Source organism: Branchiostoma lanceolatum, chromosome 4 (genome assembly GCF_035083965.1).
Source record: "Branchiostoma lanceolatum isolate klBraLanc5 chromosome 4, klBraLanc5.hap2, whole genome shotgun sequence".
Classification (NCBI taxonomy): Eukaryota; Metazoa; Chordata; class Leptocardii; order Amphioxiformes; family Branchiostomatidae; genus Branchiostoma; species Branchiostoma lanceolatum.
Genome location: NC_089725.1, coordinates 17,513,301 through 17,540,154, shown reverse-complemented (window position 1 = coordinate 17,540,154; position 26,854 = coordinate 17,513,301). Strand labels below are relative to the sequence as shown.

At 42.9% G+C, this 26,854-nt stretch overlaps 3 protein-coding genes across 6 annotated transcripts; 1 reads left to right on the top strand and 2 right to left on the bottom strand.

The window, feature by feature from the left end:
• Window positions 1–1,796: 1,796 nt before the first annotated feature.
• LOC136432993 (tyrosine-protein kinase Fer-like) lies at window positions 1,797–13,701 on the bottom strand. 3 transcript variants are annotated; one of them, XM_066424729.1, is made up of 11 exons: window positions 13,453–13,701; window positions 9,564–9,771; window positions 8,847–9,142; window positions 8,384–8,524; window positions 8,011–8,220; window positions 5,956–6,071; window positions 4,656–5,834; window positions 4,151–4,279; window positions 3,883–4,036; window positions 3,397–3,629; window positions 1,797–3,090 (listed from the first exon to the last, which is right to left on the bottom strand). In XM_066424729.1, the coding sequence occupies exons 1-11, from the start codon at window positions 13,654–13,656 to the stop codon at window positions 2,916–2,918; spliced, it is 3,045 nt and encodes a 1,014-aa protein (XP_066280826.1). In that variant the 5' UTR covers window positions 13,657–13,701; the 3' UTR covers window positions 1,797–2,915. The 3 variants fall into 3 exon arrangements, with proteins under 3 accessions (XP_066280826.1, XP_066280828.1, XP_066280829.1); XM_066424731.1 differs by lacking the exon at window positions 13,453–13,701 and adding an exon at window positions 11,736–12,011; XM_066424732.1 differs by lacking the exon at window positions 13,453–13,701 and adding an exon at window positions 11,041–11,306.
• On the top strand, window positions 11,350–22,912 carry LOC136432992 (uncharacterized). 2 transcript variants are annotated; one of them, XM_066424728.1, is made up of 11 exons: window positions 11,350–11,463; window positions 12,207–12,273; window positions 15,186–15,397; window positions 15,877–16,087; window positions 16,402–16,694; window positions 16,839–16,979; window positions 17,128–17,441; window positions 17,640–18,845; window positions 19,078–19,324; window positions 19,437–19,634; window positions 19,754–22,912. In XM_066424728.1, the coding sequence occupies exons 1-11, from the start codon at window positions 11,458–11,460 to the stop codon at window positions 19,970–19,972; spliced, it is 3,114 nt and encodes a 1,037-aa protein (XP_066280825.1). In that variant the 5' UTR covers window positions 11,350–11,457; the 3' UTR covers window positions 19,973–22,912. The 2 variants fall into 2 exon arrangements, with proteins under 2 accessions (XP_066280825.1, XP_066280824.1); XM_066424727.1 differs by having other exon boundaries at window positions 15,183–15,397.
• Window positions 20,666–26,442, bottom strand: LOC136433002 (nmrA-like family domain-containing protein 1). The gene is made up of 6 exons (XM_066424743.1): window positions 26,040–26,442; window positions 25,335–25,504; window positions 25,128–25,196; window positions 24,602–24,842; window positions 24,029–24,222; window positions 20,666–21,369 (listed from the first exon to the last, which is right to left on the bottom strand). Exons 1-6 carry the CDS (start codon window positions 26,071–26,073, stop codon window positions 21,181–21,183), a joined length of 897 nt encoding a protein of 298 aa, XP_066280840.1. The 5' UTR covers window positions 26,074–26,442; the 3' UTR covers window positions 20,666–21,180.
• Window positions 26,443–26,854: the final 412 nt, after the last annotated feature.

The window sequence follows — 26,854 nt, the reverse complement described above, 5'->3', positions numbered from 1 at the left end:
CCATTTCAAAGAAAGGGGGCTATCATAAATGGAAAAAGGGCAAAATATACAGAACAAAATGGGATACATGGAAGATAATAACAGTCTGAAAATTTTAAAGTATCTACTTGACCAAAAGTGTTAGATATTTCAACATACACCTCACAATATTGTTTTAAATAACAATTACACTTGTCCCCTATTTATGCAATAAGAAAGTCTGAAGAGTTAACCTCTGAACCGTAGGCCTGAGTAGAAAAGGTGTTTCATCTTTGTGTCATATGTACTTTTCATTATAATCATGATTATCATCAACTTTTGTAACTAACATATTGACATTCATACATGATAGTCAGAGAGGAATGTAACTAATGTGGGCGGTCATCTGCATAATTGATTCAGAACTACTCTCACTGTAAAAAAAGTATTTCTTTTTCTTGTTATATATAACCCAGGAAAATATCGTTCCATGGTAATTATGAGATAGGTGACCCAGGACAGATATTTTCAAATACTAACGTTAATGATAATTGAAATCTAATCTAACATAATAAATAAGGATATCTGATAATGCCCTTGGATGATAGGTTGATTAGGAATGATTGATTTTTCAAGGTGAATTTCTTCCTTCTTATACATGATGGGTATGTGATGGCTAGTTACTTTATTAGACATATCCTTGTTGGATTTTCGTCCGATATATCCAATGCATAAGTGAGAAGCGGGTGTGGCTGAGGATATCGGGGACCATGTGTTGCAAAATTATATATACATTGTATATATGAAGACAAGAACCCCGGACCTGTCGAAAAGTTGGAAAATTTTCCATTTTTTCAAGTTTTTCCATGACCGCGGACCTTTGCGAAATGGCCCGAAATTTGATATTTTTCACCATCCCGAACCTGTCGAAAAGTTGGAAAATTTTCAATCTTTTTAATTTTTCCATGACCGCGGACCTTTGCGAAATGGCCCCGAATTTGATATTTTTCACCACCCCGGACCTGTCGAAAAGTTGGAAAATTTTCCATTTTTTCGAGTTTTTCCATGACCGCGGACCTTTGCAAAATGGCCCCAAATTTGATATTTTTCACCACCCCGGACCTGTCGAAAAGTTGGAAAATTTTACATTTTTTCGAGTTTTTCCATGAAATGTCACTTCGCAAATCTTATTTCACTTATACCTGAAAATTAATTTAGAATGTTGGATGAAGGTGTGCAGTCATACATGTGATTTTTAGGCCACACCAATTTTATTTGTTTCTTCTCAATTTTTTTTCAGAAAAAAATGGAGTGACAGGGTTTGTTTGTTTATCTATTTTCAACTGGCAATTTTCAATGAGCCCTGAGGGAAAACCTCGAGCAAACAAACGTTATTTACATCAATCTCAATCAAAGTTACAAGAGATAAAAAAAGGTACGTTAACTACAAATTGATACAAAACCAAAGTAACCTAACATGAATAGTGATGAATATGGTTAAAAAGAAATTCTTGCAAAAAATCTAGGGTAAAGATACAGGCTTACATAACATAAAGAACAACATTATTCAGGTTTTCAGCTTTTCATGGCACGTTTCCTTGCGATGTCAATCATTTCCTTTGATCTAGTACTACAATTGAAAATATAATTATTCTTCCGTAATATTTCTTCAGTAAAAAAACACATCAAAAGACACATTTTTGTGAAACGACTGAAAAATTACTATAGACTCTAGAGTGTTGTGGATCTATGATAACTAAACATGCTTCTTACGATATGGTCACATTTCATCATTATGGTAAGATTTGCCTTTAAAAAAATCAATATCAATCCATATATCAAGCAACAAAATATGTATTTTCACTTCCAAAAATACATACCCCGGTTATGATATCAACAAATCATTTCAGGTCGCTTCGATTGTGTAGCACATTCAAAGGTTTTTCTTTTTTTCAAGATGTAACATTTAGAACTTGCATTGAACATGAATTCAAAATATCCTGAACATACAGTATTACCCAACTAGTACAAATCATATTGTACCAATTTCACTAATCATGTTGTAAAAGCTGTAGGGAAAATGATTAACTCGTTGATGTTACTCAACTTCAATCCCAACTTTCTATGTATGCATTACATACAAGAGAATAAATCTAACATTACACAATATCCGCAAAAATCACCCTTTATACACTTTTAAAAAACTAATCATAGATATCATCTTCGGCCAAGTGACAAAAAGAAATAGTTTGTGTGTTAATGGGCTATAGCTAGCGACAACAAGCTTATACAATTCACATGAAGTATGGCAATTTTTTCAACACCCATTTACTAGTATTTCATTTCTGTATACTTTTTCGTGTCTTCTCCAGTAGCAACAGATACAATACACTTGTACTTCACCAGTATGTATTGTATACAGAAAAAAATCATTCAGTTTGAGAAGTGTCAACAATATTGTTGTTAAAAGGTTGTGAGAAACCTCAGACTTGTTGTGTTTAACGTTATATCCACAAAGTTAATGGCAGCTGCCATAGTCCAGTGATATCATGTTTCACATCAAAGGATTTGATTTGTAAGAAAGGTTTGGCTCCAGTTGAAAACACGTGAAACAAACTCCTGGTACCTTCCCTTGTATAGGATAATGGTAATCTTGCTTTATATACGCACAATGACATATAGTTAACTTGGTGATCTGTCTCTGTAACTAGGCGGCATGTAAAGAAAGTTAAAACATAGGAACATTTCTGCATGGTGTGTAATGAAAGTAGCTATAGCAAAACCATGTCAATACAACTTGCAAGGGTAACTGCATGATTCACGCATTCATCAACTTTGCAGGATGACAATACCGGTAGTTAGCTACCTACTCCTCGTCTATGTCCACATCTACACTTTTCAGGGAAGAATGGTCATCAATGCAGTTCTTATATATTGTCAACACATGTACAACAGTATCAATCACACGTTATTTTCAGCAGACCCGCCCTGCACTCCTCAGCAGTGGGCCGGTTGGCCGGGTCAGTGCTCCAGCAGGTCGTCATGAGCTCCTTCCATGGAGTCGGGGCAGAAAACTCCTTGTTGGGATCTGGTCGCCTGCCTTCGGTGATTTCTTTTGAAAATTCCTCCAACCTGCAACGAGTTAAAGTAATGCCATTATGAGCAACCAGAAGAATCGCCAATTGCAAAAGCTACGTACACAATGTGCTTTGATGTGCTACATCATCGTTGACCTGGCAATGTGTGAGTTGATATTAACCATAGACAATCAACCACAATGCACAATAAGAGTCTTAACAGCTGGAAAAACAGGATGTTTTCAGAGACACATTGATATTGATCATTGTGAACATGACATCCCGTGCACTACGTATTACTTTTGATGAAAAGATCATCCTCATCCCTACACTACCTATGAGAAGTAGGGTAGTAACACACCTTGGAAGGGCAAAGTGCTTGGCATGAGGTGTCTCCTCCCCGTACCACATCTCCCACAGAAGGATGCCGAAGCTGTACATGTCTGACGGTTTCCCGTAGCGTTTCTCTTGCAGAACCTCAGGCGCGATGTAGGGCGGGGTACCGCAGAGGGTTCCGGTGATGTTGTCAGCCTTCTTGGTCAGGCCTACGTCAGCCAGCTTGATGACTGCTCCACTTGTACTTGGCTCGCGGATCTATTCGGTAATTGATCAGTATAATTGATAAGGAAAATCATATATACTCTTCCAGGGAATTCATGGTTGACCTAAGGCTTTTTTCCTTTGAATCAAAATCAAATGTTTTGTGCCCACATAACATATAATATATGTTGTTCTTTATTTCTTAACGTACTGGCAGGGATAAGAGGGTACGTAGATGTTGAGACAAATCTGCATTTTTCTTATACTGCAAGCAAGTTGGGAAGAACAAATTCTATTTTGAACGTACCTGAATCAAAATGTTCTCCAGCTTCAGGTCCCTGTGTACGAAGCCCACCGAGTGGATATAGCTCAGTGCTGTTGCCACTTGCACAGCCAACGGTTTGACGACGTGGAACGCTGCCTCCCGTTCTGCGGTGCCTTTCCTGTGCTTGCCCGGGTTCCTGTTACGTGAGAAATATCAACGTTCTTAGATTGGCAGATTTAATAAAGAGTGCCGAGCAGAACGCTCAAAATACCAAGTGGAGTTAAAGAACAGAAAATGGTATGTCGTGCACCTGTCCTTCTGGTAGATGATGTATTCCCTCAGATTGTCCTGGCAGAGCTCAGTCACGAAGATGACCTTCTCGTGGTGTGCCCAGTAGGCGGTGCCGTAGAACTTGATCACGTTCTGATGACAGAGGCGCCTGCCAAAAAAAGTATGGATACGCGTTAATATATTTTCCGAACAGGATAGTGCACCAAAGTCCCCGGTTCGCTCGATACCGTGCAATTGTTTGATGCTAAGCCACATATAAAAACAGCTAAAAAGTCCGCAGCGAAAGCGTCCAATCAATATCAGAGCAAGCAATGAAAAGCTTGGGGAAGAAGTTTGATAGTTTACCTTGCTCTCCAAGCAGAGGAGGGGGTTTCGGCTGGTTTTTGACGTGTTTTAGGCGTTTTTGTCGGGCTTCCCACCTTGTCATGTTTTTTTCTCAACAAACCCCACCTCCACGACAAAATCGCCTAAAAACACGTCAAAAACCAGCCGGAACCCCTCCCCTGCTTGGAGAGTAAGTTTACCTCAGATTGCGTTCCTCCTGAAGCAGGTCTGTTGCGTTTCCTGCGGAGACGCTGTCTGTCATGTACTTCATTGCTACCTCGGTAGAGTTCATTCTAGCCTTGTAGACGTCACCAAAGGAGCCGGATGCAATCAGCTCTCTTTCGACTAGGTCTTCATACTTGACGTCGTACTGCCGGATGGTTGTCAGATAGCAGCAGTCAAGCTCGCCTTGGATCTTCTCGCACTTCTCGCGGCTAGGGTTGTAATGTTCTTCGGCGAGAGTGATCGCTTCTTGTTTCTTCACAGTGTAGCCCTTGTTCATCAGTCGTTCATCTGATTCGATAAGCTGTGGGATGGTGCCGAACAGACGATCAAGATATGTAGATGTGGACTCTACCTGCTGTCCGACGATCCGGCGAAGATTTTCGTCTGACACGAAATCCTTCACCGTGTCAGTCGCGAGCTGCACCATGTACTTGCTCTTGTTTTCCCTGTAGGCTTCCAGTTGTTGTCGGTGGGCAGCCCTTCTCCTGATGGCCATTGCCCCTGCTGCAGGAAGAGCAAACAGGCCCACTACCACCCCTATTGGTATGACCAAAGGTGAGGCTGCGCCAAGAGCAATCTTCTGCCCAACAGTGAGGCCTGCTGTGCTGTAGTCGGGAAGATAGAAGACGCTGTTACCGACTCTCCTCCCTGGAGCTGAGACGTTAGAGAACTTCCCATGCTGACCTGCGGTGACCATCTTCTCCTCGATGTCTGCGATGTCCTCCTCTACAAGGTTGAACTCGGCACGGAACTGGTGCATCAGCTCGGACCGGAGCTTGCTGAAGAAGTCCCTGTGCTGATCCCACGTGCTGATTATTTGCTGGATTCTTTCTTCCACCTGCTTCTTCGTAAGATGATCCACCACGGTCCAGCTGTCGTTGTCGGGCAGTTCCTTCTCTTCCCACCGATGAAGCCACTCATGTATTTCGTCGGATGTGAGGTACTGCTGAAGATCCTTTACTGCGCTGTCGACCCTCTCTTGTAAATACCGTCTCATCTTCGCTTCCGCAGAGGCTGCTGCTGTGCGGAGCTTCTTCAGCCTTTCCTTGACACTTTGCCGTAGTTGCTCAAGAGCTGGGAGTTCCATGTCAATAACGTTTCCCAGCATCACGCGAAGGTGGAAGGATGACCTATCAAGGAGGTAGGTCAGCCACCTGTAGCAGAGTGATAAAGGCATTAAATATGTTGTTGAAAATATACACATACATGTAGGTAAAAACGGTACATTCTTATAAACTAAACATGAAAGTTCTCTCTCTCTCTGTGGTGACTTACCGGTAGTTCAGTTCGACCTTGGCATGTAGACCTGTAGGTAGCAGGTCCTGTAGTCCATTCAACAGCTTTTCAAAGTCTTTTGTGATGTAGTTGGCTTGGGTGCGGGACATCGCTGCCTGTGATACATGGCGTGAGATTGAAGGACGTTATGTTGCATACGCCAAAAAGCAATTACTCAAACAACTGGATATGATTTTGGAAACGGTCAGACGTTTCAAGTAGCATCCACTACTTTTCGTCAGTGACTGTGGTAAACCTGTACATGGAGAAATTTGAGAACAAAGCCCTCAGTACTTTCAAGGACACTCCCCCGGCCAACTGGTTCCGTTATGTAGATGACACTTGGTGCAGACTAAAGAAGAGAGTAGCTGATGATTTCTTTGAACATATCAACCAGATAGATGACAACATCAAGTTCACACAGGAGTCGAGTCAAGATAATATGCTCCCTTTCCTAGACACCAAAACCATCATAGAGAAGGATGGTCGCCTCCAGTTCGAAGTATACAGGAAGCCGACCCATACCGATCAGTATCTGGCCTTTGATTCTCACCACCCTTTGGAACACAAACTGGCAGTTATAAAAACTCTCTTTCATCGGGCAGACAACATCATCACCTCAGACACGGCCAAAACAGACGAACATAGACACCTCCGAGGTGCCCTGGGCAAATGTGGCTACCAAAGATGGACTTTCAACAAAGCCCTCAAACCGTCTGACCAGTCCAAGAAAACGCCTAAGTGTACACCGTTGACCAACAGAAACAAGGCCAACATCACTATTCCATATGTACAAGGAGTGTCCGAAAAACTCCGACGGATCTTCCAAAACTTCAACATTGCCACCAACTTCAAACCTCAATCAACTCTCAGACAAAGACTGGTACATCCTAAAGACCGACCCCGCAAAGGCAGCAAGGCCGATGTCATCTACAGACTCAAATGTGAAGAACCCAACTGCAACAACACTTATATCGGAGAGACCAGCCGATCACTTAATGAAAGGTACAAAGAACATTGCGCTAACCGCTACTCCTCGGCCATTTTCCACCACCTAAAACACAACCAGGGGCACTCGTTCAATCTCGAATCCACTGATATCCTTGCCCGCGAACCCCGCTGGTTCGAACGTGGAGTAAGGGAGGCAATATATGAGAGGATATACAATCCAACCCTCAACAGGAAAGGAGGGCTAAGGGTGGAACTGTCTGGCACTTGGGACATAGCCTTGGGGGCAAACCAGCTTTAGCTCCTATATTAAAACAAAACTATTGTCCCCTTTTACTTCAACCTTGTCTTGAGTTGTCTAATTCGCTTTCTATTGGACTATCTGAAAATTTGTCTTCTCCTTATTTGCATATCAATTCATAGTTCGTGGTTATAAACCTGCTGTTCAACTGATCTTGCTCACAGTCACTGACGAAAAGTAGTGGATGCTACTTGAAACGTCTGACCGTTTCCAAAATCATATCCAGTTGTTTGAGTAATTGCTTTTTGGCGTATCTTATTACCTGGATGTCTAATCTTCATCGACGTTATGTTGCATACTTTCTATAAGCAGCAAACGCCGTCGCAAGGTTTTGAAATTGATATGTCTATGGCTTGCTGTGACACTGTCGTAATTCAAAAATGCTGAAATGGGTCACTTGCTTCGTTATAAACAACAACATAAATCATCAAACACAAAAGTATTGCGTTGACTAAATGGAGGCACAACAGGTTACAACACCCACAACATCAAGCACGCATTTCTGCTTCACGAATTCTAAACTTGCCTGCACTTGATACATCAATTATACACTTATCCATGTACACATTGGTACTCTTTAGTTGGTGCATCTGCATTAATGTCTTACTTAGCAACGTTAACACACCCACCATCAGCAGTGCTGAAACCGCTCGGAAAATGCTCGGCAAAGCCCAACCGGGAGGGTTTGTGCTGAGCATTTCCCGAGCGGGTTTCAGCGCTGTTAAAGGAGGGTGCGTTAACATGAACAAAAGACATCAAAGGCATAGTAGTTCATAACTTGGTATTATTAGAGTGCCATCCGTTACCTTCTTTGCTGAGATCTTGAACACTTGAGATTCATCTAGGTCAGGCCAGCAGAGCTTCAGTTTCCTGATGGTGTCGTCCCACACCTCGCGTGCTTCCTTCGGCGGCACCATGTCCCATTTGTTGCACACAAAGATGGCTGACTTTGGGTCGAACATCGGTGGCTGGTCAGGGTCACGTTCGTGGGTCAGGGCCTGCAGAAGATCTCCGAGCTGGTTGGAAAGTAAAATATTACATCGCTTCAAATGTGACATTGTTTTACTTTTAGATAGGGAAATAGCCTGGTTTAACAGACTATATACTTCTTACTGTTGCACATGGCGACATAGATCCAAATTGGTGGAGGAAAACAAGACTAGTTCAACAGGTCCATACCCGGTCAGGCTGGACTCCTCCGGCGTTAGCACTGTTGATGATGTACATGAACGCGAAAGCATTCGGCAAGTATTTCTTCACCATCTCCGTCAGCTGTTCATTCTCCCCAACCCCTGGGCTGTCCACTATGGTGATGCCACCCTAAGTGTCAGGAGGAATAAAAATGGGATCGGACAGAATACAGTATAATGATGGTTGGTACGTTTACACCGTCTCTTCCTATATGCCTTTCGTCAGAGATGCCAGTATATTTCAACAGATTGCTGTACAAAATGGTGCGTTACGTCTCGAGGCTGTTTACCAGTGATGCAATACAAAAGATAAACAAACAAGCACAGATGACTAAAACAGACACCATACAGAACATCGCCCAGCTATGTAGTGTAGCCGCTTGTTGATTAGGAGAATTTTCAGCAGTGACAGAATATCAAAGTTGTAATGCTAAAATATACAACTGAAATACCTCAAGCAATGGAAAGTTCAGGAAGATCTCGACTCTGTTGTAGGCGAAGGTACGCTCATCTCTTCCTTCTTTCTGGTAGACGAACTTAGAGAGTTCCTCCATACGGGCGTTCTTGTTACCCTGAAGTGGTACTTCATCGTAAGTGGTGGGATCTCCTTGTTTAAAGGCACGGATCCTCTCCTCTTTGCCATACTTCAGCTCACAGATGGTAGATGTTGAGCTGAGGACTGAGTAGGGCAGCAGGTCTTCACCCAGGATCAGGTTCAGAAGGGTGCTCTTCCCTGCTGATGTCTCACCTGCCCCAAAAAACGGTTAAACATACCACGCAAGTACTGCAACAGCAGCGTTACAGCGGTAGTTCTAGTCTACAAGACAATTAGAACAGTAGTTTTTTATTCCTATTTTACCACCATATAAACTCAAGAAAGCCTTATGCAGCAGCTTGGCTTTGATATTACACAAATCACATCCCGTGTGTAAAGAAGAAAGCTAAATTGAAATAGTTTAGGGTCAAAGAATTGTTCCACGGGGTGGACATCAAAATGTGTTGACTCCGGTCGTACGTATGACAGTACACATACGCTGAACCTTCAAGTTGAAAGTACATGTAACCATTACATTACATTACATTACATTACATTACATTACATTACATTAATTACATTACATTACATTACATTACATTACATTACATTACACTACATGCACGTCATTTACCTGCCACGAGGATGTGGCATGCATCGTCCCTCAGCTGTTCCAGTTTGGTGGTGAGAAGAGACTGGAATCTGGGGACGTTGGACTCAAGCTGCTGTTTAGCGGAGTCGTGAAGTCCTTCTGCATATGTTGTAGCTTCCTCAAAGTGGCAGCATAGCTCCTCCCGTGAGACTCGATCCTTCTCAAGGACACTTTTCATAAGACCTGCGGCCTGCACAATCAAAACAGAAGATGGACACTGACTAAACAACGGTTGTTCGAAAACGTTAGACTTTAGTACAACCTGGTCTGATTTTGGGATTTGGCTGGTGCAGGTTTTTAGTGCTGGATCACAGATAACCGAAGCGAGGCACTACAAATAAAAATTCCAAAGACATGCAGGAAAAGAATGTCGGACAACTCGGCACCAGGACAACTCGGCACCAGGACAACTCGGCACCAGGCAGGACAACTCGACACTATGACAATTCGGCACCTTAATCTTTTTTTTACACAGAATGAATGTCAAACAATTTGGCATACTATGAAATGTAACGATATACGCCTTTACAATTATTAGTTTTAGTTTTTTCTTCATTTTAGATCAAAAAGTGTATATTTAGGTCTCCTGTGTCCTGGAATTACAACCAAATGGCTTGGACTTTGTCGCAAGGATGCCAAGGACATATACCGACAGAAATTATTGAGCTTTTTTGGCATGCATTGCTTCAAAATGTTTAATTCTAGGGTTTGGGGTGATATCTAGACCGAAAATATACATTTCACTGAACTGGTGCTGAGTTGTCCTGGTGCCGAGTTGTCTTGGTGCCGAGTTGTCCTGGTGCCGAGTTGTCCTGATACCGCAGGAAAAACACAAAAACACGCTCAAACTTCATGTAGTGAAAAACTACATGACGTTTAAGTCGATCCGGCCATGTTTTTCACTATCGGTTTCGTGCAGTAAAACAGCAGTCCCGAGCCTTGCACGGTTTGGAATCAGAAAGGCCCTGTCAGATATTGGCCGGCCGTTCCAATGGCGGACACTGTACGAAACTGAAAGGGGTGGGGCTAGTCATGATATTACAGAAAGAAGGTAGGTCATTTCAAGGTCATTCCGTTGTTGAATGCACACGAAAATTACGTCACACCTACACCTTAAGAATGATCCTAACATTGCTCATGCAACATAAAGAACTAACTAAAGTTTGCTTGACGCCTTGGCCAGCATCTATGCTTTTTATGCTGGATATCTTTTTCGATGGAAATAGTCAAGCTTTCAAAGGTGCCTGTATTCAAAGTTTATCACGGACCGTCTTTTTGAAACAGCTGTCATAAAATCTCCACAAGTTGCGGTGGAAACTGTAAACCCCACACCCGCCAGGACTGCCAGGACTGCAAGCGTTCATAAAGAATGCTGCGTCGCTAGGGACGCCCCTCATCACCTCGGATCGGAACGAGAGAAAAAAATACCTCCCCCTTCGAACAAAAAAGGAGGCTTTACCCTCACATCGCCGTCAAATTCCATGACTGCTGCCCATGCGTAACGATTCTTCTCCTACCACATAACTTACAAACCCAAACATTGTGTGAAAATGAAAGGGGGGGGAGGTCACCAAAGGGCTCTTGTACAGCTGTTCTACCGACAAGCGCAAAAATTACCCGGACTTTGAGGGACTTGGTGTTACCGTTCGGAAACGATAATCACGAACCGGTCACTGTCAGATACTAGACAAGGGGTAGGAAGTCTCCTGGTGCATGTAAATGTGGGATTTGATATTGATAAGTCAAGCCCTGCGCGAAAGTGAAAGGGGTGGGGCTTGTCATGTTACTACACAAACACATCAAACGTACGTCACTGCGTCGTCTTATCGTTGAACATACACGAAGGTGACGTGGCACGCACACGCAGACAGAGCTGATGCAGGTATGTGGTAACAATAATCTTAAAAATTACAGTAAACTTTAATTCCTTACAACTCGCACTACGAGCAGCGGCGAACTCCTAATGTAAACATTACAAGTCTGACTTTGATCACAAGTTCCATTTGCAATGTAGTACTTCACAATTGACTTCATTTCACTGTATGCACATGTAAAACATCAACAATGCCAAGTAGCATATGTCATTACTTTATGGCCCATTGCTGGTATTAGACTACATTGCTCGGTGTATATGAATGTTACATTTGTACGTACAGATTCAGGTGTCCACTGTGTCCTGCTTGACGTCTTAGCCAGTTGTTTCAGAAGTATCATCTGGGCCTGTTCGATACTTTCTATACTGTCGATCTCCTCCGGCGGAATACCCGAGTTTTCCAGCAAGTCTAGTGCCCCCATTAAGTCTTTACACTCGTCTATACTCTCCTCGGTCAAATTCGCCTGAGCCTTTGAGGCCGCCATCTCGTCTGCACGACAACACTTGATCTGTGATATCGATGTGGTTGGTTCATCAGACAACGCCCCTAATCAATATAATGGGCATCATGGGAAGGCAAAATTTGTTCCCAAACTTGCAAACTTTGTAAAGTTAGATGTTCCTTATACGTATTAATGTGACTCTTACGCAATAACAACAAAAATTAGATGTAGATGTAAGCTTAATTTTGCTTTCCTTTTTAGGTTTGAATGTTTTTAAGTCTGCACTTTGACCTTGCTACTGTTCTGTAGGCACGCCATGTGCAGCGGCCCGAACCGGATCAGGTTGTTGACACAAATAACACGGACCTCAGCTCAGGTAGGTTTCTTGTGTATTGTAGTCCGGCTGGTGTCCTAGGGCTTCAAAAGTTTCTCTCTTACGATAGTAGATTGTACGGAAAGAAACAATGCTTAAGAATTCCCAGGAAATAATTCTTCATCAGTTAATAAGACCCTAACATTATCCAAAGATGTCCGGATAGCATATATCGATGCACCAGGTGGGCGTTCCGCAGACAGACGGCAGCTTTAGAAAATGAAAGGGGGAGGGCGTAACTATAAATTCACGAGTGCTTAGTGTCGAAGGATGGCATATTTTCGCCGGTCGTCGTTGAAAAGGGGTTCTCTAGGTGTATATGGGTGTAGATGACAAACGATATCCAAAAGTAGACGCATCGTGGCGTTTTCTGAGGTTGAGTAGACAAAACACAAGCATTGTCCGAAAATGAAAGGTTCCAGTTGCCCTTGAGTACACGAACAAGATTCAAACATTGTCCGATAGTGAGAGAGATGCGTGACCTAAGTCCGTCTGTGCTTATGATATTAGCCAGGTATACTCTTTCTGTCGAAATAAAACTATTCGACACAATAACTATGAAGCTTTAAAAAATCCAATATAAACTCATGTTGTTAATTAATTAATTCATCGGCTGTTATGGGGTCACCGATGAATATTGATTGAGTTCTGAAAATTGCTGGAAATAAGTATTCTAGCTTATTGTTTCTTAAGAAGCGCCAGCAGTGGGCATCGGATACTATCAGAAATTAAAAGGGAGAAAATCTCATTGTGGTTCGGGATTCAATACTGTGCGAACCCAAGAGGGAAGGGGCTCACCACCCTTGTTAAACCGTGGAGCGATATGGGGTCCTGGTTTAACGAGGGTGGGGCTCACGGGCATTTCGTTACACAAAGAGGCCAAACGTCGACGTCCGTCATGTAACGTGCAACCTACAGTTTACACACCATTCATAATCCCGACAGTGGTGGTAAACTGTATCATGGATCAGTACTATATGAACAGGAGTAAATTACATTTGACACTATTGGTTTGTACAGTTTATATAGTAGAGTCACTCTGGCTACAAAGGGCAAAGGTATGGCCTTGAGCCATAACTACTTCAACTGAAAAACGCCAACAACGCTGACTAACACACTGGAGTCGTTTGGCTTATTGCTGGTACTATGCTACATAGCTCGGTGGATATACTTTCTACGTACAGATTCAGGTGTCCACTCTGTCCTGGTTGACGTCTTGGCCAGTTGTTTCAGAAGTAGAATCTGGGCCTCTTCAAGTGTTTCTATACTGTCGATCTCCTCTGGGGGAAGACTAGAGTTTTCCAGCAAGTCTAGTGCCCCCATTAAGTCATTACACTCGTCTATACTCTCCTCGGTCAAATTCGCCTGAGCCTTTGAGGCCGCCATCTCGTCTGCACGACAAAACTTGTAAGACCTGTTCGGTGATATGGTTGTTATAGACGGCATTGTAAGTGTAGGGCTAGCTCACGTGTGTACAAGGCACAGTCTGGTAGAAGATTTGAAGAGACGTCGAATATTTTAGCTTACCAGACGATTGGTTATTCGTGAACAGAACTGTATGTAACTACCGAGAAAGTTTTGTTCATGTTCTGTAGAAAGAATACATACGCCCGACGACATGGCCGAACGTAAAATATGCCGTCGAAACACTGCAAGGTTATCAACCGGACAAATTTGTGCCGCAAACTAAGCTGACAGGGCATAGGTTACACCTTGTCTAGGCATAGCTGGCTGCGCGAGATAAGGTATGTTTACTGTTTAATAGTCCATCTGGTATTTGTTCCACGTTTGCGGCATTTTCTGATGTCACAAAGTCATAAATATGACATTGTATTGTCCGGGATAAAGGGAATAAAGGATGGTAATCATCTTACATACATATGCACGATTAAAACTAAATATTGAACCTTGTGTAGACGATAACGCGTTCTTGGTCCGACTTGTACGGCACTTCGAATCTTTGGGGTAGTAAGGTTCTCTGAAAAGGTATAATACAAAACTAACGAAATTCATATACAATATATGTAATGATATCAAGATCCTTTAAAGCTGGAACAACAGAATGACCTTGAACTTTGCCATGTTTACGTAATGAAGGGCGATTGGCCAACACAAGCTGGCCTCGTTTGAAAATAAAATGGGAGGGGTGCAATCACATATCCCCAGCGGCTATGGAATGAAATCAGAAGGTGAAGTAGTGGGCGTGGTTTCATTGGGTCACAGTTAAATGTACGCCTCAGGGGTACACCTTAGCAGTATTGGTGCTGTGAAAACAAAACGTATGGCCCACATATGCTTCAACGAGAGAAGATGCCCCAAACTGTGGAGTGCTATGTACTACTTGGTTTCTTGGATGTGGTACTTTACCTGTAAGTGTATCAAACATTCGGAAAACGTAAGGTTTAAACTGAAAGACGGACAATGGACAAAAAATGACAGTAGCTGGTAATTGTAACATTGGTAAGACAGCAGAGGGCTGATATGAATTCATTATAGCTTATGTAAATAATAATAGAACCAAGTACACTATTGATTTATATGATTTTTGGATGGATGCTTCCTTGTGATCAGAATATGTCATCCGTTTCGCCAAATAGTATTGGATACTTTATGGAATTTCTTTGCCAGTTTGAAATTAGTGTTGACTTTTACTATGTTGTTTCATATAAACACTGTGCTCTGAATGGATTTTACAAACCGCAAGTTCCCCTCGAAATCAGTATCTTGTACATGTGCATCGATGTTTCATAAAGGTATACTATGTCTGTTTGATTACGGAAAGAAATTTTACGAATCATGTAAATGTGGTTGAAGTCGCCTTGATAGTGTTTCACACAGGTCATTTCCAACCTTATGCGTGTCAAAAGGTCATATGTATATTGTCTTTTGTTTTGTTTTCCTTTCCCAACAAGAAGTGACATCAACCGTCAACATGGCAGCGGAAGTGAGTGAAGAGAAGGCAGAGTTGACCGAAGATGTAGCAGCCAGTATTCGGAACCTGCGCGAGGCTAGGAAGGTCGCGAACAAGCACAACATTTCGCTGGAAGGAGTAAAAAACCTGGAGCAGATAAAAGACAGGCTGCAGCAGCATGTGGCGGACAGAACCACTACAAAGGAAGACTTTGAAGTCAGTAGGATATACTTGGATATAGCTGTGAGAAGTAAAGCTATGCATATGGACACGAAATGGAATGTTGTATTTCATATATTGTAGCCTCGAGTGGTTAGAGAACAACACATGAAACATAGCTGTGTTTTAATAACCGTGAAGGTGGGATAGTTGAGAAACTAATTATATAATGACATATACATGTGTCTAATATGTTTATGCCCTCGGCATGCCGGCAGCACATAAATGATGGCAAGATAATACGCATCAGGAAATTAGAACATTAAGCTTATTGGCTAATTAAAAATACATGGTTTCCCTCCATCAATCAATGATGGTCGAAGATCAAAGAAAATGTAGAGTCTTGTATCCTTGGTCAAGGAAGTATCTTATTAAGTTATCTTATTAAATCTATTCCAGACCACACGTATATTCTGAAGTGTATTTGCTGACAACTATGTACATGTAGATGCTTATGTCCTGTATTTTGTCCCCAGATCCTTGCTGTTGTAGCCGATTTAAAAGATGACGACAGCAGAAAGCGCCAGCTATTAAAGGAGCGCATCAAGGAGATGAGAGAATTCCTGAGGCATTGTGACAGAAGCATCGAGGCGCACCTCAGAGTAGAGCAGACCGTCACAGACGTTAAGAAGGAGTTTGATTCCCGCCTCGAGCAGTTGGATTCGGACTGCCCTATTCTTGTGGCAGGTAACACTACTTCATATTATATTGAATCTTGCAAAGAACGGCGACGTGGACATTTCTGTCATAAAAGTGTGGAGCCAATACTCATTGTTGAACCGTCCTTGTCTTTTACCTTACCTTACCTGTGCTATAAAAATCTGCTATTTTACAACTTAAACTTCTGATATGCCATCAGCCTATTGCCTTATGTGATTTTATAAACTTCAATACCGTAGTCCTACATGTAAGTTATACGGAAATTCAAACAATCTTTTGCGCCCTAATATCGGGACGATCGCAATAGCGAGAGTGTGCTTAGGCCTGTATATTTGTTTCAGGTGAAACCTCTTCAGGCAAGAGCAGTTTGATCAACCTTCTCTTGGGAGAAGATCTACTTCCATCAGCCCATCTGAGCAGCACATCTGTCATCTGCAAGATCAGGTACGGAGACAAGGAGAGAGCCGTCATCAACTACGCTGACGGTCGGCAGGAAACGCTCACCCTCCCGGATGGAGAGGACGCAGAGTCGTTCACGTCTCTACTCCACACACATCTGCACAAGAAGGCAGACAGGGAAAAGCGGTCCCAATATCAAGACGTGGAGATTTTCGTTCCGCTGAAATTTCTGAAGGTCTGTATTGCATTAATCTAATATACACCCTTGAAGGTTCAATTTTACACATTTGTACATCCATCACTTGTTTTGCGTTTAAAATGTTAGGATTTTGAAATTGGCTAGCTCCGCTCACACTGTGTTTTTGTTTCCTTGGAGCAGAGTGGTATCTTCATTGTAGACGGCCCGGGGATCGGAGAGAACGAGACCATGGACAGCGTGCTGTTGGACTACCTCCCCAGTGCATTCGCCTTCATCTACGTCATCAAGAGTGACAACGCCGGCGGCGTACAGAAAGATCGGGTGAGAAACTCGTCATTATGTATATCTAGTCACCTCATTGAGTGTCATTTCATACCACTTGTGGAACTTTAAACGAACACAGATGATGCCAAGAAGCTTTGGGCAAAAATACTACCACTCTTAATAATATTTTCTTTGTCCTTCACAGCTTCAGCAGTTATTGAAAACTGTTGCAAAAAGATCAAAACTACAGTCAGTGAACCCAGCCGCCGCCATGTTCGTCTGTAACAGGTGGGACTTGGTCGAAGAAAGCGAGCGGGAGAAAGTGAGACGCAACACAATCCAGAAGTTGAAGACATGTTGGCCGGGGTTCAGGGAGACACAGCTCTTCTGCATGGACAGCAAGTCCGAACTGGAGAACTCCAGCCATGGTCACAGGTCACGAGACTTCGAAAACCTCCTGTGTGGTATCCGGGACCTCATCCCATGCAGCCTTCAGGCAAAAATACGTGCCTCCTCCAGGTAATGTTAGGTCAAATCTATGTAGCCTACCTGTTCTTTAGAAAGAACCAAGGCTGGGTGTAAGTGATACTAGTGCTGCCACAGGAACACTATTTGAAGATCAGCACAATGAATTTTCTGGTGGGATGTTGATCAAACACTTGTATTGTCCCTAACATTAGAATACAATCAGTAATCATATATTGTTTCCGTTGACAGGTGGCTTGAGTACGTCGTCAGTCGTGTTCTCCATCATGTGAAGACATACTTGTATAAGTCGAAGATGACCAGCATCAAACTCAAAGAAGTTTTCAATAAGACAAGACAAGATTTGGAAGAGATCAAAGGTGCAGCAGACGAAACCATATCCGGCCTGAGCAAAGAGGTGGACCAAAGTGTCCAAAAAGTAGCAGGCTATCTCAAGACCTACCTGGCGTCTCCGGAGGCAGAACACGCCATGACAGGTTGGCGGAAAACCGCCATCCCTGACGTGACGGAAGGGGTCGAGTGGGAGGTGGTGATGTACGAAATGGAGACCTGCATCAGTAATCGGATGGAGAAGATTGTAGAGGAATGGGCGGAGGAAACAGGCTACATAGCGTCGGAAATGGACCGTTTGATGCAACTTCTGAAGAACAAAATCTATCCACATCAACTTTGGCTGAAACAAATTGAGGAGGAGATCGAGGTCATCGGAAAAAGTGGCAGCAACCAGTCTGAAATAGTGAGACGCATTTCTATGGCGAGGTATGCGCGAACATTCAGGCAGGATGAGGTGGAATTTGTGGAAAGCACTTCCATCAAAAGAAGGGATCGATCAGGCAGCATCACCGTGGATCTTACTTCGTCCTTTTTGGCCCTCAGCATTGTCGGGGCTGTCGCAGCGGGCCCGGTTCTTGCCTTCTACGGTGTCCAGTCTCTCCGTCAGAAGTACAAAGACAAGAAAGAAAAAGACAAGTATGTAGAAGATGGGCCAAAGTACGTCGAAAAGAAGGCGGTTGAAGCTCTAAAGGAGTTCTTCCAGAACGACGAGGGGATTCGTAAGTACGTAGAGGAAAGCTACAAGCCCATCCGAGATCGGATGGCGAGCTTCCAGACGAGCCTCCAGAAGCAAGTGAAGGCACAACTGCATCTCATGACAAAGATTGAAGACGATCGCCGAAGCAAGCAGCAGCTTGACTCAGACTACAAGCCTACTTTGGAGACGATGGAAGAAATGCAGGCTAAACTGGAACTGTTCAACCTACAAGAGCTCCCCCTGGTGCATCCCGACGCTGTCTGTTGCCAGAGTACAGAGGAAACCGTTGTAAGCGACACCGTCTTTGCAGTATCTGTCAAGGGATCTATGGAAGGAAAGGAGGTGATTATCAAGAAATACCATGGCGCCATTGATGTTGAAAGTGCACGAGACATCGGGAGGATGAGGTTAGCATAGATCACAGAAATTCTTAGATTTTAAATTGTCAATTTGTTCTATTTTTTCCTTATTCAGTTTTGAAAAAAATGGAGGAGATGAGACGACATTGTTTTAACGGTTTAAAAATCATTAAAACAGAGTCGTCTCATCTTGCATTGTTTGTTGAAATGATCGTCTTTGTTGATTTCAGTTCAAATGGAGTCTAACCTCCAGCTCTACTTTCTGCATCCCTTCCTCTAGAAACATTCGGCATTCGAACATTCTGGCTTTCAAAGGGGTCGACTTTTCATCAGGTGCGCCCAGACTGGTCCTACAGACAGCAAATAAAACTCTGAGGCAACTACTCCCTGTCGGTGCTGTTCACTACAGCAGTGGGTACGTCTTCAGACAGACCATCGTACCTGCCATCAGGGGAATCTCCGACGCCCTCTCCTACCTGCACGACAACAACCTGGTCAGCTTTGAGCTGTTACAGGACACTGTCCAGGTAATTACCACATGATCATTTGTATTGTCTGTATGTCCCAAATATTCGTAGTCATGATAGGGAAGACATGGTAGCGATTATAATATAATAAAGTATCACATTTTCTTCTTAGATCGTTGGGGACAAGGAGTTCAAACTTCTTCACGTCGGCGTACCCAGGAAGGTTAAACTTCCTCCAGACTTCGATAAGAAGGGTAAAGCGTTCGTCTACCTTCCACCTGAGACGCTCCAAGAAGACCACCTTTACGACAGTCGCTCTGACATGTACAGCCTTGGGCTGATGATGTGGGAACTATGGTACCACAGAAAGGTGAGGTAACACACCCTGTAAAATTGGCTTTGTGACTGATGAAATTCTAGAGGCCGCTGTACATAAATGATTTCAAGTGGATAAACAAGAGCTAATTTCTCCCACCCTATCCTCTACAGGCATTTGAGGATGTGGCAGACCTTCCCTTGGACGCCTTCCTCAGGGTTCATGATCAGGACGACAGGCGCCCGAACACGTCCGACCCCGGCCCGAGTAACGGCATGTCAACGGAGGCGGGGACCATGTGGAGGGGCATTATTGACAGGTGCCTCGTGATGCCAAGAGAAAAACGAGACGTTTGCCCATCTGACGTCATCAAGGTTCTGAATAATATCTAATTAGACAAAAGTCACAGTTTGAAACTTGAGGACGTGTTAGGTTTTTGAAATAAAGATTGGGCATAGATCTTATCGAAGATGGAAACAAACGTGAAAATTGTGTAATAATTAATTTAATTTTAAGCATGCATTTTGGACGAAACCTAAATTCTCAGAGTAGCACATAGTGCGAGCATGTAGTTGGCTTTAGGTCCTGGTTTACTTCGTACATCTGGACGCATCAGGACAGAAAATGTTTTTCTTTCCGTTCTGAAGTCTGATTACAGTTCGATATGTTCAAATGACGAAGAAACACAACGATATGTAACGATTAACGTAAAGTAGACGGAACAATTATCTAATGTGTGCCGATTTGTGTGATCATAGTTTTTGTCTACAAAGTGACATTATAATGTTACTCCCAATAAGGACATAAGCTGAAATAACTAGTACTTCGTATATCAAGAGAGGAAAAAAGAATAATGTAGAAGACATGAATGGCAAAATGATGAATATATGACTAGGTTGATAGCAAGTGTAAACATAAAGCACAACGTTGATTAACTTCTTACACCATAACACGCAAGTGGTGTTCAGTGGCCGTCCGGTTTGTGTCCGAAGGCTATGTAGTATTTCAGGACATGCTTAGATAATCTAACATAGTCTGTATTTGCCGAGAATATGAGAAAAATGATTCATAACAACCCATCAAAACAAGGATCTCCATACTCTTTATTCCAAGACAACAACCCATGCACTCTTACACATGTACTGCAATGGCAACGTTGTTTCTTTATGACCACCTCAGTCCTTTTGGGGGCATATGAGGTTCAGAAAATGCCATTGTAATTTGACTAGAATCACTAGATAGTGAGGTAAACATTTTCTTTGAGCAAGACTAAATAGATACGAGGTTGATAATGATGTAGAATGCTGCATTTCAAACTCTAGGCATATAACCACCCATGTGAATTAAAAGGCTTAGCCTTAGGTGAGTCTACTCGAAATGTGCACTAAAACAAATATGGTAGATCATTCGGACCTCCTAGGCAAGCAGTAATTCTTTTTTGCTTGTCCAGTCAACTAGTAGGTAAACTGGGCTATAGTCTATAACAATTCATTGCAACACAGCAAAAACCTTTATTCTCCCTCTTTTTTGAAACCGGTGTGTTTTACCTAAAAAAAAGATACATGTACCACGATGGTTCTCAAAGGAACACCGACCATCTCTAGTCCAGCGTGTTCAGCAGCGCCTCCTTGTTGTCAGCCACCCACGTGTGGAAGCTCCTCACGGCCGGGTACAGCTGGCGGGTCAGCTCACCGCTGCGCTCACAGCTATGGATGCGGCAGAACTTGAACCCATTGCCGAGTTCCTCAGCTCCCGGGAAACCCAGCTTACAGAACCTCTCTGCGGTCATCTGTGGATAGAAGGGACGGTTCTTTATATATAAAACTAGAGTTCCACAAACACATTATCTTCGCCAAATAATCAAGGCTTATTATGGAAAGTGATTTATATTTACGTGTCTATCACCCCCTGCAAATTTGATCATGCACCATACCATTTGGACGTTATGACGTTATGATTGGGCGAATGAGTCCAGTTTTAGGGAAGTCAGCAAGCTAAATGACTGTGTTAAGCTGCAAAATGACATCACTGCTATGTACAACTGGAGTCGTAGTTGGAAGATGACTTTTCATCCTTCCAAGTGTAAACTTATCCGTTTAACTCGCTCTAAGAGTCCTATTGTGTACTCTTATCACATGTCTGGTACTACAATAACATCTGTAGACAGTATGCCTGACCTTGGGGTCATTGTCCAGTCGGACCTTCAGTGGAACAGTCAAATCTTAAAGATGGTAGCCAGGGCCAATTCTATGACTGGTTTCATCAAAAGAACAATCGGGTTCAACTCTAGCACTGATGTACGCAAGGCACACCACATTGGTGAGAAGCATCTTAGAATACTGCTCACCTTTGTGGTCCCCTCAGTCCCGCAAACTCATGTCCCTTGTAGAAGGGGTGCAACGGCGGGCGACTAAATTCATTCTAGGAGCCCACTCGAACACCCTGACCTACAAGGAACGTCTCTCCACCCTTGGTCTGTTGCCTCTTACGCACAGGCGCGAAGTGTGCGACGTCATGGTGTTTATCAAGTCAAAACCAATTGTTCACAAGTATGTATCCTTCCCTTCCAGACCCTCTAGATATCTCAGATCTCACATGCTTACCCCCATTAGAGTAAGGACATCAGCCTTCAGCTCTTCTTACATACCAAGGCTGGTCACCATCTGGAATCAGCTGAATCCTGTCCTCCGCAATATTGGGGTTCAAGCCACTGACAAGTCTAACATCTTGTCATTCAAGCGATCGCTTGTGAGAGCCACGTTTGTGAGATTTGACACCCAGTTCAATATCGACGTCCCCTGCTCTTGGTCCACATCTTGTGGGTGTGCCTCATGCACTGCTTTAAGGCTACATTAGTATTATAATTAGCTTTTTACTCTGTATATAATGATATTTGATAATTTTGTATATAATCAATTCTGTGTATAATTGTTACCGAATTGTATATTCATGTTTACTGACTTTTGATGTCTAATGTTTATTGTTTGATTTGGTTTCGTATTGTTTTCTATTATCATTTCAGGTTTGGGAGGACAACTTGTAAAGGTGTTGATACACCTGTTTTGTCCTCCCTTCCACTTGTTTTTCCATGTGGTAAATTCAAATAAAGAAATAAAGAAATAAAGTTAAGATAGGGTTAAAATCATTTGGTGGTACAGGACTAGTATATGTGTAGAGTGTGCTGATATATGTTATAACTGGTCATGAAAAAATATGAGTATGTTGATATTATATGGGCCACAAAGGTTCGATATGGCAGTGTTGAAAGTTGAAAGTGATGATGAAATAGTACAGTCAATACATATGAATAGAATAAATCTGGCACGTTTTTAGGTGTTTCTAGTCAGGCTTTCTATTTTGTCCCTATTTCGTTATGTCGCCAACCGTGTTGAACAAAAATGCTTAAACTGAACGCGTCAAAAACCAGCAGGACCCACACCTCTGCTTGGAGAATAGTTTATTTATTTGACCTACATGTACGTTTATGCAAGGCTATCAGTTTACATGACCTGACACTGTCCCATGTCCCATTGAAAGGCAGTGGGTAAACAAACTTTCCTTACTAATTATGCAAATTAGCTCCTTATTTGCATAATTAGTCATTGATTATGTAAAGCACCATCCGAGCTCTCTACATACCAAACATCACGACGATCTGTCGACCCATTCTCAAGTTATTCATGTCCGAATGTCAAAACAAAAACACCCACTGCGGTTCTTAACAAGCCGCTAGGGGGCCAAAATTTACAGAACTTACTTTCTGTGGCATGAACTATCTACCACACAAAAATCATGACCATAGCACTTTCAGAAAATATGCCCCTAAATTTTGAAGCTCTGCTGCAGTACCTTTGGTACCCGCTAGAAGGCCCATTATCGAACTTGACCTTCCTTTCGGTAAATCCTACCCATCCACTAAATATCATAAGGATCCATCAACAGCTTCTTGAGTTATGTTGTCCACAAGAAAATTCACATCCACACAAAGCCCGCTGCAGTACCGACGGAAAGTGCCAGGAGAACCATTTTTGAACTTGACCTCCGTTTTCACAACATCTACACACCTGCAAAAAATCATGAAGATCCATCAACGTTTCCGTCACTTTTTTTGCCTACATACAAACACAAAAAAATGCTAAGTCCGCTGCAGTACTATTGAAAAACGCAAGGTAAACCATTTTCGAACTTGACCTTCCTTAACACAACCACTACACACCTACTAAAAATCATAAAAATTCATTGAAGTTTTCTTGAGTTATGCTCCTGACATACATTCAGACCCACCCAACAGATTTTTCAACCGAAAACATAATCCTCTCCGAGTACAAGTACTCGGCGAAGATAAATATATACGCAAGGATGTATGTAAGGATTATGGATGTGTGTATGGATGAATGCTACCCCGCACGCTCGGCCCACATTCTGTTAGAAAGTCGTCCCACGCTCACCTCGGTCGCCTTGAACACCTTTGGCGCCAGGTGTTTGGACATAATCTCTGCGTGTTGTTGGATGGTCAGCTTGTCCGCACTAAAGCCGACAGACCGGTGCAGCCATTGGTCCCTGTTCCTGAAGATCGCCCTGATGGCAAAGCCCAGGTCAGCAACACTGGCGCCATCCAATGCAGCGCCCTCCATCGGATATCCTGGAGAATTGCACCAACTCTGATTCATTGAATGAAACTTCCAAATCTATATAGTGAAGTGTATAGTTGTGATATTTGTTTAAAAACACAACACAATGATTTGTGTGCTGTCTAGGTTTACTGTACAAAGGGAGTGCTGAGCTGAGTCAAGAGGCTATTCACTGCTTCCAAACCTACAACGCTAAGTAATGTAAATGCAGTTTAAACAAAAAATTAGTTTGCATATATTCAACAAGCATATAATCCTGGTCTTCTTCTGCATAATTACACGCATTAGTTACCTAGATGGGGTGGGGTATGTGTCTTCTGACATCCGTTAGTTAAGAACTGAACCGAGCTATGACTGTACTTATATACATAATTCAGAAGTATACAGTACCGATCTCATAAGTCCCATCGTCCAGTTTCCGTATCTTGCGGACCTTGAGATAGTTCTCGTAGAAGAAGGGGTATTTGACGAAAGTAGTTGGAAGGTCGAGTGACGTCATATACTCCTCTATCAGCGCTTTGGAGTCGAAGTGCAGAACGGGGAATCCCGCCATCTTGTGGACGTGCTCGAGAGTGCTGAACACCACGTGCTGTACGCCGGCAGCTTTTGCTGCATCCGCGACCGCTTTACCCTGAAAGTGAAGAAAAGTCCGCAAACATGTACGTACTGAGACAGACACCTTTGGCCTTGGGCGAACACACACACACACACACACACACACACAAGCACACACACACACACACACACACACACACACACACACACACACACACACACAGATTCCACGAATTACAACATAAAAGATACAATGTGTCACAAACAAAACAAAACAAAACAAAACAAAACAAAACAAAACAAAACAAAACATACAAACTCTAATTGTGGGCTAACTTTCTTGGTGTCTAGCAATGCCTACCTGCTTGACTGCCCGATCAAAGTCTCGATGTTCCCAGTAGTTGGTCACCACGAACGTTCCGTGCGCGTCCTGGTCGGCGAAATGTGGAAACTGATAAATTGCATGGCTTGGCGAGTAGACATGACTAAAGAATTCAATCAAGGCAAACATATTTTCATGGTCATGTTTAGTGAGGATCTGAATTACAGATAATAAGGGTAATCCTACCCGCAGTGCCGGTCCCAGTGTGCAGGGGTCATCATAACTGGCCTGAACGACTTCAGCACCTCTCTCCTGCAGAGCCTGAGCCTTGACGCTAGAGGCGCTTCTAGTCACTACTCGAACTTCGAAGTCCGAGTCCTCCAGAAGGGCATTGGCCACTCCACCTCCCTGAGCCCCTGTGCAGATCCAAATGTGAAGGCATCGTAGGGCAACTTGTTTTGTTTGTTTGATGCTTTCCACGTGCTTTTATGATTTCATTGGCGGTCATGTCAAAACATGAAAAAGCCCCAACACTACTTTAAATGTGAGGTCTCATTTATATACATGTACTTTAGAACATATATAAATATAACCATTGACATAAGCATGCCTACATGCATCTAGCCTGTTATTGTTTGTGTTTTATTCCATACACATTAGCCAACTACCCCGAAGGTTTTGAATATTTTGAAACATTTGGCGGGTGCAGCCAACCTGTAGTCATTTTGATACTTAGTTTGATAATCAACATTTTACGTCGGGCCACGGTCATCGAAAATAGCATATCAGTATTTTCATGGGCCAAGAACCACCCATCTACAATCATAAGAATCCACCCATAACTTCTTGAACCATACCGTTTCTTAACTTAATACACACTCGCGGCCCAATTGCTTCAAGTTTAGATACAGGCTACAACGACTATATTTTGCAAAACATGTGGACACTCACCTGTTGCACCGAAAACAGTGATATCTTTAGCCATATCTTTTATGTTGCTATGCGAGTATCTATCTTGCTACCGCTGTTTTCTTCTTTTGAGTGACGCCGGCTTTGGAGTGTAACGTCTTCTAGCAAGGCCAGGTCTGCCGGGTCAGCAGGTACCGGTGCTGTGTCAATGGCGGAGACTAAGAGCCCGTTCACACTTGTGCGTGTTTGTGGTGAGGAACTTGTTTCACCCGCCGTTGGTGCAGCCTGGTTATCAAACCACAGAAACGACTTTTTCGGCTGCAAACTTTACCTAAAGCAAAAAAGGTTAATGCACAACTCATCAATCAATCGTTCGCAGGTATCAGTGTCTGATGCATGGCGGCTGCAGAAATGCATAGGGCTCGCCAGGCTGGTCTTGACTTGAATATACACACAAGTGAAAACGCGGGCCCTGATGGGCCCATTGTATCCACCGGTGGCTAAGTAGATGAATACAAAATTGTAGAAAGATATTCTTTGCTTCCTTTAAAAAAAAGATCCTTACCCTCGCGTTGAAAGCGTTGATGTAGTGCAACCAGCGAACAACAGTCATGTTGACGTCCCGCCGCGGATAAGTAATCATACACCAGGTAACGTAAGGTACAGCCATGGTCACGACAATAGTAGTCACTCTATGGTACAGTACAGTAATTGTTCTGGGAGGTCAAAGGCTATCTTTAAGGAGTGTCTTTTTACCATGTTTACGTGACTGTATTGACAGCTCAGTCAACGACCTGACAAGGAGGTAAAGTTTTCTTCGTAGAGGAAACGCTTCTTTTCCGACAAAACGTAGGCTA